Source organism: Sorex fumeus, unplaced genomic scaffold (genome assembly GCF_029834395.1).
Source record: "Sorex fumeus unplaced genomic scaffold, SorFum_2.1 ptg000048l, whole genome shotgun sequence".
Taxonomy (NCBI): domain Eukaryota; kingdom Metazoa; phylum Chordata; class Mammalia; order Eulipotyphla; family Soricidae; genus Sorex; species Sorex fumeus.
The window spans coordinates 8,492,779-8,508,101 of NW_026606105.1; the positions used below are offsets into that span (position 1 = coordinate 8,492,779).

The 15,323-nt window shown below is 54.5% G+C and overlaps 1 protein-coding gene across 1 annotated transcript; it reads right to left on the reverse strand.

Annotated features, from left to right (window-relative positions):
• Positions 1-9,541: 9,541 nt before the first annotated feature.
• On the reverse strand, positions 9,542-14,819 carry TMEM213 (transmembrane protein 213). The gene is made up of 3 exons (XM_056123983.1): positions 14,708-14,819; positions 11,463-11,534; positions 9,542-9,711 (listed from the first exon to the last, which is right to left on the reverse strand). The coding sequence occupies exons 1-3, from the start codon at positions 14,817-14,819 to the stop codon at positions 9,542-9,544; spliced, it is 354 nt and encodes a 117-aa protein (XP_055979958.1).
• Between the last annotated feature and the right edge of the window lie 504 nt (positions 14,820-15,323).

A 15,323-nucleotide genomic window follows, 5' to 3' on the forward strand; every position in this document is an offset into this window, starting at 1 on the left:
AAAACCAAAACCAAAAAAAAAAAAAAAAAAAAAAATCAGGTCTAGATAAAGCCCAGGGTCTCCTACAGAGGCTCATGGAACTCTGCTCCGAGCACCCACACTGAGGACCTGCCTCTGAGTACCAGCAGTTCTGCAGGCCTGCAGGAAGTAAGATAATGAAGCAGAGTTCAGGGAATTGGAGCCGGCAGGAGAGAAAAGTGATCACTATTAAAAAATCCTTAAGGTGATGTTTAAAGAGGTTTTAAAAAGCAGGAAAGGGGGCTGGAACAATAGCACAGCGGGTAGGGTGTTTGCCTTGCACGCGGCCAACCCGGGTTCGATTCCCAGCATCCCATATGGTACCCTGAGCATGACAGGAGTAATTCCTGAGTGAAGAGCCAGGAGTACCCCTGTGCATCGCCAGGTGTGACCCAAAAAGCAAAAAAAAAAAAAAAAAAAAAAAAAAAAAATTAAAAATAAAAAGCAGGAAAGAACACCAGGACAGGGTATTAGAAAATTGTGGGCACCCCTGAGAAACCAGGACTCATTCTTGAAAGACAAAGCAATGCTAACACACACACACACACACACACACACACACACACACACACACATACACACACTTCTGAGGCTGCAGGACTGCCCTCGCCACTGGCTTTACTAGGTCCTTATTTTATGTCTTAACAAATACAGCTTCCAAGAGAACAAATGAACTGGGACAACTTGTTCCTTTAAAAGATTTCACGAGCGCTGACTCCAGAGGTACAAAATGACAGAGAAGGAGTTTCTAGAAGCAGCAGAGACTGGGAAGAAAGGTCAGGTGAATATAAAGAAAGGAAAACAAACAAGATATTTTTAAAAAGAAAGAAAGGTCAGATGAGTCCCACGCCCACAGCCCAAACACCGAGGTTGCACTGAATGTGAATTTGAGCCATCCTTGTCGCGTCTCATTTCCTTGTCCCCTCTTGGTGCTCTGTCTGCCCGGCCCAGCTTCAGAAGAAAGCAAAAAACAGCAACAAGATGCCTTGGCCTGGAGCCTGAATTAGGTCAGGAAATAGTGAAATGTGTTTTTATTGTTTTGCTTTTCGGGGTCACACCTGACTCTGCTGGCGGGGCTCAGGGGACCTGATTCCATGCCAGGATCAAACCCGAGTTCACCAGCAAGGAAAGTCCTTCACGGATGCACGCTCTCCCCAGCCCTGGTGAATTGGTTTATGACGTACAGGGCTCCTAGGAACCTTCTCCCTCTAGATGTCCCCTACCTGGCCCCTGGGTGTCCCCGCTGCGGGGTGTTGCGTGTTGAACTTCTCTAGGGTTGCGAACTAGAACGGTGTTGGTCGCAAGTTGAGATGATCCACCTGTGGGTAGGGAAGAGAGACCGCTTGCTTATGCCAAAGGAGAATATTCCAGAAGCCTGAAATACAGACCCTCACTGGGAGCACCCCGCTGGGAAGGCGTTTGGAATGGATGGGCCTGTCGGTGCCTCTGAGATCTGCGTGGAAGCTCTTAGATTCTGACTCAGCGATAACGGCGATCCACTGCCAGTCTGGGCTCCCTACCACTTAATATTTAAAAATGCTGAGATGGGGCTGGAGCCAGAGTCCAGCGGGGTGGGTGCTTGCCTTGCACATGGCCAACCCGGGCTCAATCCCCAGCATCCCACATGGCCCCTGGAGCACCGCCATGAGTGATTCCTGAGTGAAGAGCCTGGAGTGACCCCTGAGCATCACCCAGAGTGCCCCCCCAAACAGAGCAAATAAAGATGCGGACATTGTGCGAAAGGAAATCTTGGTCTCGAGAGGTTTACCTTCTTCAAAGCTGGCGTGGCCTTGCTGGCCTTGAGCACCAGAGGAGCTTGTTTGTCAGGAGTAGTTCTGGGCTCTGGCTGCCAGGGGAGCGAGGCAGGGTGTTTGCTCTTGTTAGCAGAACCCGGAAGTAGCCTTCACCCCGAAAAGCTTGGAGAGACAAGAGTAACCATCTCTGCCTGGACATGAAGCTGAGGACCCTCTGGGGTCTAACACTGCCTGCTCTTTCTGGATCCACATGAGTCAAATCTGACACCTACAGGGACAAGTGGAGGAAAAAGGCATAGAGCAGCCTGCTGCAGTCAGAACACCCAATGACAGCCTTTTTCCCTGCTTTTTCTGGTCAAAAAGCAGATTGATGGGAAAAGGAGAGAAATAAAACTCACGGGGTTCTCCCCTCCCATCTCAAGAGCTACATTCACAATTTAAGTACATTTTGGCTTAAAAAATTAAGTAAACTCAAAAAATTTAATTAAGTAAACAACTTAATTTCAAAATTAAGTAAACTTGTTTGAGGGTGTGGATAGATCAGGTGGTTTCCCTTTTTTTATGTAGGAGTATTGCTATTTATTCATAGGCTGATTGGGCATGAACTCCACCTTACTTCCCCCCCCCCCCTTTTTTATAATTTTATTTATTGAATCACCATGAGAGCAGTTACACAGCTTTCATGTTTAAGTCTCGGTCATACAATGAAACACCCATTCCTTCACCAGTGCCCATTTTCCACTACCAAAGCCCCCAGTATACCCCCCATCCCACACCCTCCCCCTATCTGTGGGGCAGATGATTTCCACATTACTCTCTCTCTACTTTGATTACATTCAATATTTCGACACGAGACCCACCATTATTATTTGGGATTTTACCAACACTCAGATCTGCCAAAAAGGCAACAGTAGACAATTTCTTTTCTATTGCTGGTTATGAATAACATATGATTTTATGCGGCCGCAGTAGTGGCCGCATGATTTTGGAATTCCAAAATTTTAACAAATCTGGAGGGATTTCTGCCAAAACTTGCTGGGTTCTGAGATTTGTTCCTGAGTCTTTTGGATCATGGTCGTTAAGCAGCTTGATCAGGAGCCAGAGAGGCCATTCGTGGGCGGCGACTCGGGATCTCCTTAGGGCAGGGAGGAAAGGGCTGGCTCCACCCCCATCCCGTGAGGCCCTATGTGTTTTGTCACTGCGGCCCGAACCTGACTGTCCAATGGCTTCTGGAGGATGGTGACCACTGAGCTGCCAAGGGGGAACAGGCGGAGGGATAGCATCCTTTCCCCCCTGGGGTGGCCCGGGGACAGTAACCTACTGTGGGGGTCTGGATGCATTTCTGCCAAAAGCTGCTGGGTTTCGAGATTTGTTTCTGAGTCTTTGGGATCATGGCTGTTAAGCAGCTTGATCAGGAGCCAGAGAGGCCGTTCGTGGGTGGCGACTTGGGGGTCTTGTTGGGATGGGAAGGAAAGGGCTGGCTCCACCCCCATCCCGTGAGGCCCCGTGTGTCTCGTCACTGCGGGTCCAAACATGACTGTTCAGTGGCCTGTGGAAGATGGCGGCCACTGAGCCGCCAAGGGGGAGCAGGCAGAGGGACAACACCCATTCCCCCCTGGGGTGGTCCAGCACCAGTAACCCATTGTGCGGACTGGACGCATCTCTGCCAAAAGCCTCTGGGTTCTGAGATTTGTCTCTTGAGTCTCTGGGATCATGGCCTTTAAGCAGTTCCATCAGGAACCAGAGAGGCCATGCCTCCAATTATATAGCAGAGCCGAAGGTGGTTTGTGGGTATGTCTCCCACATACCTAACTTTTGGCCGTTTACTTTCTTGGTAAACTTTGCCCCAAGTTTTTGGGGTCTGGCCAAAGGCACAGCAGCAATTTGGGGGTATCAAGAAGTCTGAAGGCGCCATCAGGCTGCTGATGCACTCGCCTCACAGGTACAGATTGACCTGCTGGCGGCACCCTACCCCCAAGTGGTTTATCTTTCAAGAGGTCCAGAAAGTAAGTCTGGGTTTGGGGGGTGGCAGGAAGGATGATATGTGGGTGGGACTTCCGGGGTGATTAGGGAAGTGCTGAGCTCCATTCCCTGTGTCATACCCAGTGGAAGGAAAATGATGCACCCTTCAGTACTGTTTTCGCCTCGAGAACTGCCCCTGGTTTTGTTCTTAGTTTCACCGTCCACCGGAGCTACTGCCTGATGGTCCCCTGGCACATTTCAGGGCATCGCACGGGGCCTTTCCTGTGGCATCCAGAGGGGGGCACTTCAGGGGGACACAGGCAGCGTCCAGACAGTAACCCGCATTTCCAACCTTGCGATGTTCATCCAGGTCATGGGGAAGTGTGGCGTGCAAGCTGCTGGGAGTGACCTTGGTGGGAAATCCTGGCCCCCAGGTGTGTCCCTGAGCTCTGGGGTCCTCCTTGCCTGGCCCATTCAGCAGCCACATCACCTCTCCCTGACCTGTGTCCAGCCCAGGCCAGACCCTGAAGTCACCACCCAGAGGTTCAGCGATTCCTGCAGGGGCCACGGTTCCTTTGCGCCCTCAAACGCTCTCCAGATAAACTCCATCTCCCACTCTGGCCCCTGACGTGCAGAGATGGGGGTTGGTAGGGTCACCCTGTTGATGGCTTCTGAGTTTCTGGGTTTTCCAATGTTCGAAAATAGCGAAGGATAGGGGGCTGGAGCAATAGTACAGCGGGTAGGGCATTTGCCTTGCACGCGGCCGACCCAGTTCGATTCCCAGCATCTCATATGGTCCCCTGAGCACGGCCAGGAGTAATTCCTGAGTGCATGAGCCAGGAGTAACCCCTGTGCAACGCCGGATGTGACCCAAAAAGCAAAAAAAAAAAAAAAATAGCGAAGGATAGATGGGATCAAGCCCTCATGCTGCAATCTGAATTCAAAACCATGCTGACTGATTTATGGCAGGTGTATCCCACTTTAAAGAATGTTGTTGATGGGCAAAGAAAAAAACATGGCATGGTGGGGTGGGAGTGAGAGTTGGGGCCACAATGCCCGCTTCACTCCCAGCACTGTGTGATCCCCCGAAAGACCCCCGTGTACCACCAGCTATGTCCCTAAACCCAGAGCAAAAAAAAAAAAAAGAAAAAAAAACCAAAATAACACCCCAGCAAAATAGCTTTTCCCGCCACATTTAAAATTCTGCCATAGCTTGATAGTTTCTAAATCTGGTTTCAAAGGGATGTTTGATCCCAGCAGCTTCAAAATAGAATAAAATTATTCCCTGGAATTCTTTTATTTTTTTCTGTTTGGGTGCCACATCTGAGCTATGATGCTCAGGGCTTACTCCTGACTTAGCACTCAGGTATCATTCCCGGTGGTGCTCATATGAATAATACGGGATGCTGGGGATCGAACCTGGGTCAGCCACATACAAGGCAAATGCCCTCCCGGCCGTACTAGGATGCCAGTCCTGGACCTCTTATTTGATATATATCAATAGTACATCTGGGAAAGAAGCCAGTGGTTCAGCCAGTGGGAGCAGATGTGGCCCATCATGGAGCGGACTGGGCACTTACTCCTCCTCAGTAGACGTGGATGTGGCAGGCAGCAGAGCTGGGCATCGCGCATGTGGTGCTGCTTTGCGGGGAGGGCGGACTCCGAGCAAACAAAGGTCACTGACATCCAGCGCAGCCCCCTCGGGACAGCGCTGCAGTGCCCCCGAGGAAGCCCAGCCAGCCACAGGCTTTGTCTGGCTAGTTCGAGGTTGTAATCCTGTAGTCTGACGGTAGCCTTCTGTCGGGGCAGAGTCCCCAGTGCTGAGCTGCTGTGGGGCGGGGCTGCGTGCAGGGGGAGGGGAGGAAGTCTGACCCCAGACCTTCTAGGCACGACACCTGCCTCTGGGGACAGTGCCCCCCATGTCCTTGCCCACCCACTCAAAAACCCAAGGCTGCGGTCAGTTTCAAGTTGATGCAGCATCCCCCCCTCCCACACACACACACACCAAGGCACCATCTACTTTTCTCCAACACAGCAGCGAAGAGCCGGGAGGTATGGAGTCGCAGGTCGAGCTCAAGGGGGCAGCAGCAGTTCCTCCTGAGGCCCCGGGGACATCCAGGAGGCGTCCACCCTGGTCTCCAGGGCTTTGCCCATCATCCCAGAGGAGGCCCGGCTGTAGACACAGCACCCCAGTGTCCACCGTCATCCCTTTTCATCTGTGTGTGTGTGTGTGTGTTCATGTTTTACCTGACACAGGACCGGTTAGACTAGACCCCCCTAGGATCCCCCATTCCAGTGTGACCCCATCTTAGCCAACCATCACCCTGTCTCCCAGGCTTACCTGGCTCAGTGGGAGACACATATGAAGAACATACATGTGTGTGTGGTGGTGGTGGGAGAGTGGACACAGTCCTGGGCTTCCTTTCATGTGAATGTGGAAGCAAAAATCTCCTAGTAAGAGGCCTTTGGGGTTTCACCACCTTCACCCCAGCAGAGATGCAGGGGTGTGGGGACCGAGGCAGTGTAGACCAGTGGGGTCACCCTGACACTAGTCGGGCAGGTGGCTGGCTGGGGCGGGAGTGGGGGGAATGTCATAGTCAGGGTACACCTAGGACTTCCTCTGCTTGAGCCTCAGTTGACCATGGGACTCCCAAGTGTGTTGATTAACAAACGCTGTTGGTCATTAACCAAATCCTGCTCTTGAGGTCATTGTGGGACTTGGTTGTCTTCCTGCCCTGGTGGCCGTAGATGGGGGGTCTGGGGGGCTTAACTTCCTGTTTGCGTACAAGGCTGGCGTCATGCTCCCCTCTGCACAGGAGTGGCTGGGGAACCTGCCGTAAGTCTTGTCCATGTCACTGGCCTGTGTGTGGGGTAGAGGGGGCAGCCTGGTGCCCTCCAGCCTCCCACCACCACACACACGGTCCTCACTTTCCACCGAGCCCCTCTGAGCCTCCCGTTCTTCCAACATTCGCTTGTGGTGTTGCTGTCTCCCGAGGCAGGTGGGCAGCTGGGATAGTGCCAAGTTCTCAGCAGTCCCTGATGAATAGAGCCGGGCCTGAGTTCCCGGGGGGAGAGGCCGGCGCTAGGAGCACACGGCCAGAGGGGAGTGAGGCAGGGAGGTAAAGTCCCTGTGTACAGGGGGCGACTCAGGGCTGACTGGGAGAAGGAGGGAGTAGGGGGGGTGAGCAGGGCTGGGAAGAGAGGGATGAAAAAGGGGAGGTCTGCATGGGTGCTGGCTAGGTCAGCCCTGCCTGTCTGTCTATCTGTCTGCCTGTCTGTGCATGCTCTGGATGGAGATGACCACGGTGATGAGTCTGCATTCTCACGAGGACAAGAACCTGGGATCCTTCTAGCGAATCCCTCAGATAGGAGCGGTCGTAGGCATTCCTCTGCAGGAGATCACAGAGAATGGATGGACAGACTGATAGACAGACAGTGCTTGAAGACATCGTTTTGTTTGATGCTTTGTTGATGAGGAAAAAGAAATGGTCTTTAAGACAGCCGCCCAGTTCAGAGAGAGCTGTTTCCTCTCCTAACCCACTTCTGGGCCGATACTTCTCTAGGTTTAAAAAAGTCCTCACATATATTGGAGGGAGAGAGACCGAAGCTAGTCTAAGACTGGTTTTGTTTGTTTGGTTCTGGTTTGGAGGGGCCACACCAGGCAGTACTCAGGGGGTATACTCTCGGTTCTGTGTTTGGGGGTTGTTCTCCTGGTGGTGCTCAGGGAACCATGTGGTGCTGGGGATGAACTCAGGCCTCCCGCCCCCCGAAGAGAAAACACATGCTCAGTCAGTTGAGCTCTCCTGTGCTTAGATTGGCTTTTTTTTTTCTTTTTGGGTCACACCTGGCAATGCACAGGGGTTACTCCTGGCTCTGCACTCAGGAGTTACTCCTGGCGGTGCTCAGGGGACCATATGGGATGCTGGGAATCGAATCTGGGTCGGACGCATGTAAGGCAAACACTCTACCCGCCGTGCCTTTGCTCCAGCCCCTAGATTGGCTTTTGATGCATTTTACATGGTGTCACCTCTGATTTATAATAAAAGAATTGCACATTTGATTTCTTTGTCTTTGGGTCTCACGCCCATGCAATGGAACAGATCCCATGATCATTTTATTTTATTTGGGGTGCCACCGGAGCAGTGTTTGGGAAGTTTTGCGGGTCCAGAGAGCAAATTCAGCTTCTACTCAGTCCTTCAATCTAGCCTCCCAGCCCCTCACTGATCATTTTATAGGTCAGATGCCCATGCCACCCCACCGTGCTCAGGAGTCATGGTCTGCACAGGGCGTTGTAGTTGGGAAAGGCTTCAATAGGACGTGCTCTCGGGGCTGTGTCTGTGCTGAGGACGGCATCGCTGGCCCAAGGCATTGCTGACCCAAGGTGCTCCCTAGGGTCCCCAAGAGCGAACCCAGGTGGCCGCTTGAAAGGCAAGAGCCCCACCCACTGGCCCCTTTCTGGCCCCTCAAGGAGACTCTTCCCTGAAAAGTGTATCCACGGTTCACCCTGTGGCACGCTACTCGGATGTTCTCAAATCCCTGGAGTTGGTCTTGGGTTCTCCCCGTTAAAGGAACTGACAGACCTTTGCTAGAATCAAGAGATTCCATACCGAGAACAGGTCTGCGCCAGCTCCTCGGAAGCATAACTCTCATTTCCAGAATCATCTTTCCGATCTCAAAGACAAGAATGCCTCTGGGCATCCCTGGCCTTCCTTTTCGTTCAGAGGAAAGAGAAACAGCGCTCAGAATATTTACTTTTGCTTCTTTGTTGGGGACCACACCTCGTGGTGCTCAGGGCTGACTTCTGCTCTCGGAGATCGTTCCTAGCAGTGCTGGGGGACCACATGGGATGCCGGGCTGGCTGGGCGCAAGGCAAATGCCCTACCCGCTGTGATCTCTCCAAGGCCAGAAGGTCTGTTTCAGCTACAGGCAGTGCACGTCCCCACTGCTGAAGGTTCTGTCCGTTGCCCCAGACTGGAGGGTATTCCAGACACCACCTGCTCTGATGTTTGAGCAGTGCCAGCATCCAACCTGGGCCTGACCCATGCAAGGCTAGCGCTCTCCTCTGGGCCACATTCCCAGCCTGCTCTGATATTTTTTTCCCCCCGAGGGAGAGAGTCTTCCAGGCAGTGCTCAGGAGGCCCATTGCAAAGGGCTGAGTGCAGGTTTTGCATGCAGGGACCCAGGTTTAATCCCTGGCACCACATCCGCTTGCTATATGGGACACTGCTATGTGTGGTTCCTAAGCTCCGATCAAATAAATGAATAGGAGCCATACTCTTTAGAGACTTCTGTTTTGCTGTTTTTGGGTCACACCTGACCCTGAAAGAGCCTCGAATGTGGCACTTTCTAAAATCTCAGGGCTAGGACGAAGGAGACGTTACTGGTGCCTGCTCGAGGAAATCGATGAACAACAGGATGACAGTGATACAGTGGTACCTAGTGGTGCTCAGGGGTTATTTCTGGCTCTGCACTCAGGAGTCACTCCTGGTGGTGCCCAGGGGACCATATGGGATGCTGGGGATCTAACTCAGGTCAGCTGCATGCCAAGCAAGCGCCCTAACCACTGCACTATCTCTCTGGCCCTTTTCAAGGAACTGTCGTGAGGAAGGTGGTTACTGGCGCAAAGCCGGCCCAGTAGATACTGGGAGTGGAGGCAGAGTGGGAAGAACCTCCCTGGACCCTCCCCTCCCCACTTCCCTTCCTCTTGTCGAAGCTGAGAGGGGAGAAGGGCTGGAGCCTCCTGGGGATGTCTCCTCTTGGCTCTCAGCCACAATTTCGCCTGGAGGGAGGTTCCTGGGCCTCTCGACTCAGGCCTGGGAGTCCTTGGGCTCCTCGGGAGGGAGCTTCGTCAGCTTATCCACGCACAGCAGGATGAGGGTGAGGAACCAGAGACTCCAGCCCACGGCCGCCGCGATCCAGCCGTACTCATCCACGCCCGCCTGGCAGCAGCGGGCGGCTTGAGGGCAGAAGTCGACATCTGGGGTGGGTGGGGGGAGAGAGCCAGGATTCAGGATGTAGCTCCCCACCCCCCGGCTGCCCCACTCCTGCACCCCCAGCTCACCTTCCCCTCCCCTCAGCACCAGGCCCTCTGCCGAGAATTTCCTTATTATTCCTCCTGACCCATCCTGGCCCTTCCTTCCCCTGTTTGGGGCAGAGGCTGCGACTTGCTCAAGGTCAGGGGGGCCCCCAGCACCGAACCCGGGTCTCGTATTCCCAAAGCCGTGTTCTTAACGCTGCCTACAAGGGCTTATTACCTTCTGTTGTCACTGTCCTCCCGTTGTTCATCGATTTGCTCGAGCGGGCCCAGTAATGTCTCCATTTTTTTGAGACTCGTTGTTACTGTGTTTGGCATATCAAATACGTCACGGGGAGCTTGCCAGGCTCTGCCGTGCGGGCGAGATACTCTCGGTAGCTTGCCGGGCTCTCCGAGAGGGGCAGAGGAATCAAACCCGGCTCGGCTGGGCTGGCTGCGTGCAAGGCAAACACCCTACCGCTGTGCTATCGCTCCAGCCCTTCTGTTAAAAAAAAAATAATAATAATAATGGGGGGTGGGGGCCCGGAGAGGAGGAGGCCCCACAGAATCCATCATGCTAAGCCCCACCCAGACTTAATACCTAACTTATTACCATTTTCTCCTCTCCCTCCCAGGCATGGAATTTTAAGCCAATCAGTCTGGAATTTCTTGATCAAATGAGCTGATCCAGGTAACCTGACCAGAACCCAACCCTCGGTATCCCTGACCCCTGACAGGAGAAAGCCTTGCCTGAAACACATGTCTGTGGACTCGGCACCTAGAAAAGACCTTCTACCTGGGGCAGGGCCTGGGAGCACACTTCCCATGAGGCAGGACACAGCCTGATTCACGAGCTGCTCGGAAATAGATTCCAGTTGGACTTGGACGGATCTCAACGTTTCCTTTGTAAGAGTCCAGAAGAAAACACGTTTGGGTATTCAGTGAGGGCAGGTTGAAAGCCGGCCAGCGCGAAGGGCCAGGCCTTCTCTTAATGGGTCTTGTGTGGCTGCGGTTGCTTTCGGTTCTGTTTGTTTGGTTTCTTTACTTTTTTTTTGTTTTTGTTTTTGTTTTTTTGGCTTTTTGGGTCCCATCCAGCAATGCTCAGGGCTTACTCCTGGCTCTGCACTTAGGCATTACTCCTATTGGCACTTGGGTGGGACCCTACTGGATGCCGGGGATTGAACCTGGGTCGGCTGCGTGCAAGGCAGAGGTCCTCCCCACTGTGTCATTGCTACGCAGTTGCTTTCTGAAATACAGCCCCGTGGGCTGGGTGACGGGGTTCAGGTCGTGAAGCAACAGACCTATGTCAAAGGCAGGACAGCAAAACTCCTGGGGCGAGGCAGACATGGGGCAGTGGGGGTCTAATTCCACCTCTTCCGGAGGCAGTTGTTTATCTGTTAGGGTTGGGGGCCACACCCATTGGAGTCACACTGCTGACTCTGTTCTCAGGCATCACTCCTGGACGGGAGCAGGGATGGAATCTGACAAGCCCCTGAGTTGCCAGGACTATTTCTCCAGCCCTAGAAACATTTGAACACAGGTGAGCCTATGGCTGCAGTTGGGGCATTAAAGCCCCGTGCACCAAAAAAGTGAGCCTCTCCTGGGCCCAGGTGCCGACAACTACCCCCCTACCCCCCGACAGCGAACAAAGAGCCTTGAGTTTCCCTCTGGAATCCAAGGCAGCCCGGGGCCGGGGGCCACAGGCAGAGGCTTACTGGGGCACTGGTCCAGGCTGTCAGGGTCTGGGTGCTGGGTGGTCAGCGCTGAGTGGTTGCTGTTGCTTGCTTCTGGAAGAAAAGACAGAAAGTCATCCCAAGGGGCCGGAGCCGGAGTACAGCAGGTAGTCTGACTGGGTGTGATCATCCATCCCGCCTGGTCCCCGGAGCACAACCAGGAGTGTTTCCTGAGCATTGCTGAATGTGCCCCTCCACCCCCCCCCGCCAACTCTCTCTCTCTCTCTCTCTCTCTCTCTCTCTCTCTCTCTCTCTCTCTCTCTCTCTCACACACACACACACACACACACAATCATTTTAGGCAGCAGAAAAAAAATCTACTCTCACGTATAAAGTTTAGAACTTTTTGGTTTGTTTTGGGGCCACGCCCAGTGGTGCTGAGGGTTTATTCCTGGAGGTGCTCAGGGGTCAGTCCTGGCGGCGGGGTTCAGGGGACCATCTATGTGCCAGGGATTGAACTTGGTTGGGTGTGAGCAAGGCAAGTGTCTTACCGGTTGAAATATCTTTCTGGTCAAAGGTTAAGTGTGTGTGTGTGTGTGTGTGTGTGTGTGTGTGTGTGTCTGAGAGAGAGAGAGAGAGAGAGAGAGAGAGAGAGAGAGAGAGAGAGAGAGTTTGTGTGTGTCTAGTAGATCAGTAGTGAATATTATGAAAGTCGAGAAACTCCAGTCTGGGAACAATGAATTTTTTTCCCCCTTTGTTCTTCGGGCTCCTGTCTCTGTGCTCAGGGGACCGTGTACTGTGTCTTGCCCACCGTGCTGTCTCTCTGGCCCCTCAGTCTGCTTCTCGGGAGCAAAAACAAAGCAAACCCCAGCCAAGCGTTCTCAGAGCCCTTCCCTGTCTGGCTCAGCCCGTCCTCCACTGGGCCGGTCCCGTCTCCCTCCCCGGAGGAGGTGGGGGAAACTTCTTGCTTCACACAAACCGTGAAATTGCTGCTCAGGCTGATTTTATGCCTCCCGCCCCCAGAGCACTCCTGCTCACTGTCTGGAAGTGACCGGGCACACGCTGTTGCCGCGGTCACTCATTGACAGCTCGCTGGCTTGGAACTCGCTCTTTGTTTTGGAGAAATCCGTCCCTCAACATTTCCATGTCTCCTGCGACCCAAATAACTTGCGTGGTCCCAACTTTCACCTCTGTCCTGGAAGTGGTCCACGGCAAGTAAGTGGGAGAAAACCCAGTACACTGGGGGCTGGAGAGACAGTGCAGGGGGAGAGTGGTTGCCCTGCATGTGGTTAAATCCGGCTCAGTCCTCAGGGCCACATACGGAACCCTGAGCACCGCCAAGGATAGACCACCCCTGCCTCAAGAAGGAACCCCAGCAAACCTGGAGAATGGGAGGCCAGGGTCAACGGAAACTAGAGCAAACAAGTCATTTCCAGAGGTTGAAAATGGTTCTGCCTCAGGTTCTAGATAGTTCCACAGGATAAAAGACTTGTTCTAATTTCCTAGGATTTGTGGGCTTCCTAAGGCAGTGCTCAGGATTTCAGGGGCTGGCCCTCAGTAACACTCAGCCGACTGGGCCAGTGATTCAGGACCAGGACTCAAGGAGGTGTGGGGAGGATCAAACTCAGGAGTGCTGTACTCTCTCTCTCTGTCTCTTTCTCTCTGTCTCTGTCTCTGTCTCTGTCTCTGTCTCTCTCTCTCTCTCTCTCTCTCTCTCTCACTCTTTTCTCCCCCCCCCCTTGACCAAATAAAAGATTTTAGGGGCTGGAGAGATACTACAGGGGGTAAGACCTTGTGCCTGGTTTGATCCTCAACACCACAGATGGTCCTCTGAGCACCACCAGGGGCCACTCCTGAGCAGAGAGCCAAGAATAGCCCCTAGTAGAGTCAGCCAGGGCTTGGCCCTACGGTGGTAGGTGGCGGGTTGCTTCCCAATCACCTGGGACACCCATTTTAGGCCCTGCCCTTCACAGGCCAGCCGGATAACCAGGAAGGAGGAGGACACTGATCCGGGGAGCGGGGGTTGGAAACCGGAGACAGTTATGCTCACTCTCATGGTTTCCCACGAGCTGTCGTCTTTAGAAGTCTTTCTTTTTTGTTTTGTTTGTGTGGGGCCATACCCAATGGTGCTCAGGGGTCACTCCTGGTTCTGCACTCATGAATTACTCTTGGTGTGTGCAGGGGACCCTATGGGAGGCCGGGGATGGAACCCAGGTCTGTATAACCTCTCTGGCTCTCTTTCTAGGTCTAATCTGTTTTCATCTTTCCCCAATCTTAACCACGATCACGGTGATTATCCCTTCCTTATAAATGAGGAACTCAGGGAGGGTGAGGAATCTGCCCAAGGCCGAAGGCTGCCCAAGCTGCTCAGCGGAGTTGAGCTGAACTCAGTGGCTTGTAGTGGGGTGGGGTGGGGTGGGGTCAGGGGTGTTCCTGGGAGCCTCAGGATGAGCTGACACAGAGACGATGGCGGGGGTTGGGGGGGCGGTGAGTTTGCTGAGGACCAACTTGGAGAATCTGGCAGATTGTAGGGTAGTTTGTATTGTAGGCGGAGCAAGAGGAAGGCTGCACAGAGACCCCAAAGAAGTTGAGGTGAAGCTGAGCTCCCTGTGCCAGGAGGTGAGAAGAGGCCCAGGAGAGCGAGGCAGGGCCAAGAAGCCCCCAGACAGCCCTCTGCAGCAACAAGGCAGCCTCCTGCCGTCTGGGGCACAGGGCCAGGGAAGGGCAGCCTCGATGAATCTGTTTTGGTTTCTGAGCCACACCCGGTGCTCAGGGCTCAGTCCTGGCGGGGCCCAGGGGGCCCTATGGGGTGCTGGGGATGCAGGGCAAGCACTCTGCCCACTGTACTATGCCTAGGGCAGCCTTTTCAAGGTTCAGTGAGAGTTTCCTGGGGAGCGAGGGACCTACAGGGACTGGGGAGGGGCTCAGCGGGTGGGTGGGTGCATTTAGTGGGTTGCTAGTTCGAAGCCCTGGGGTGCTGGGAAGGAAAGAGATGCAGCCGTTTCTGGCCATTTTACCCCCAAAGACGGGGGCCCTTTGTTACTCCACAACACACAGAAGAGTGGTGTCTACAGTCTGGGGGGTCGTCTTAAGTCAATGTAGGCCCCTCGCGCCCCCCAGTCCACACCCACCCAGGCTAATCCTTCAGAGGAGGAAGCGGACTTTCCTCTTTTCCTAGTGCAGAACCCTCCTCCTCCTCCTCCTCCTCCTCCCTTTCCTCCTCCCTCCCTTCCTCCCTCCCTCCTTCCCCCTCCCTGTCCCCTGGGCGCCCAGGCTCAGAGTTCTACCTGCAGAGCCAGCGGGCTGGAAGGAGGCAAAGACCAAGCCGAGGAGCAGGGCTGCCCAGGGGGCAGAGGTGAGGCGCCCTGAGCGGCAGAGGGAGGCAGGTACGTGCCCCATGCCTGCAGGGGTGCGGGGGTGCGGGGTGCCAGGCGTCCCGTCCCGGGTCCGGCGTGCGCTGCGTCCGCAGGAGCTCAGAGGTCTGGGGGTGCCAGGCGTCCCGGGGTCCCCCGCACTGGTGCGCGCGGCGTGCTCAGCGGCCAGGTGAAGGAGCGCCTGCTGCCGTTTGGGGGGACGGCGGGGGCGGAGCCTGTCACACCTGCGCGCGGGGCGGTCGCATTCCCTCCCTGCGCAGAGGGTGCCCGGCGCTAGGCAGAGGCGTGGAACGTGCGTGCGGGGTGCGGGGAACTCCGACGACTGAACACCTGCCCTCCGGGTGGTTTTCAGGACAAACAAATCATGAGAACGTAGAGCTGCGACCTCAGAGGGGCCCAGGAGCACACGGGGCCGGCGCCCGCAGCCACAGGCTTTCTAGAAGGGGCGGCCGCGGGGACGTGGACGTGCGCCCCGAGGGACAGACGGAGAGAGAGACGGACGGGAGGATGGAGGGAGGGTGGAGGAACG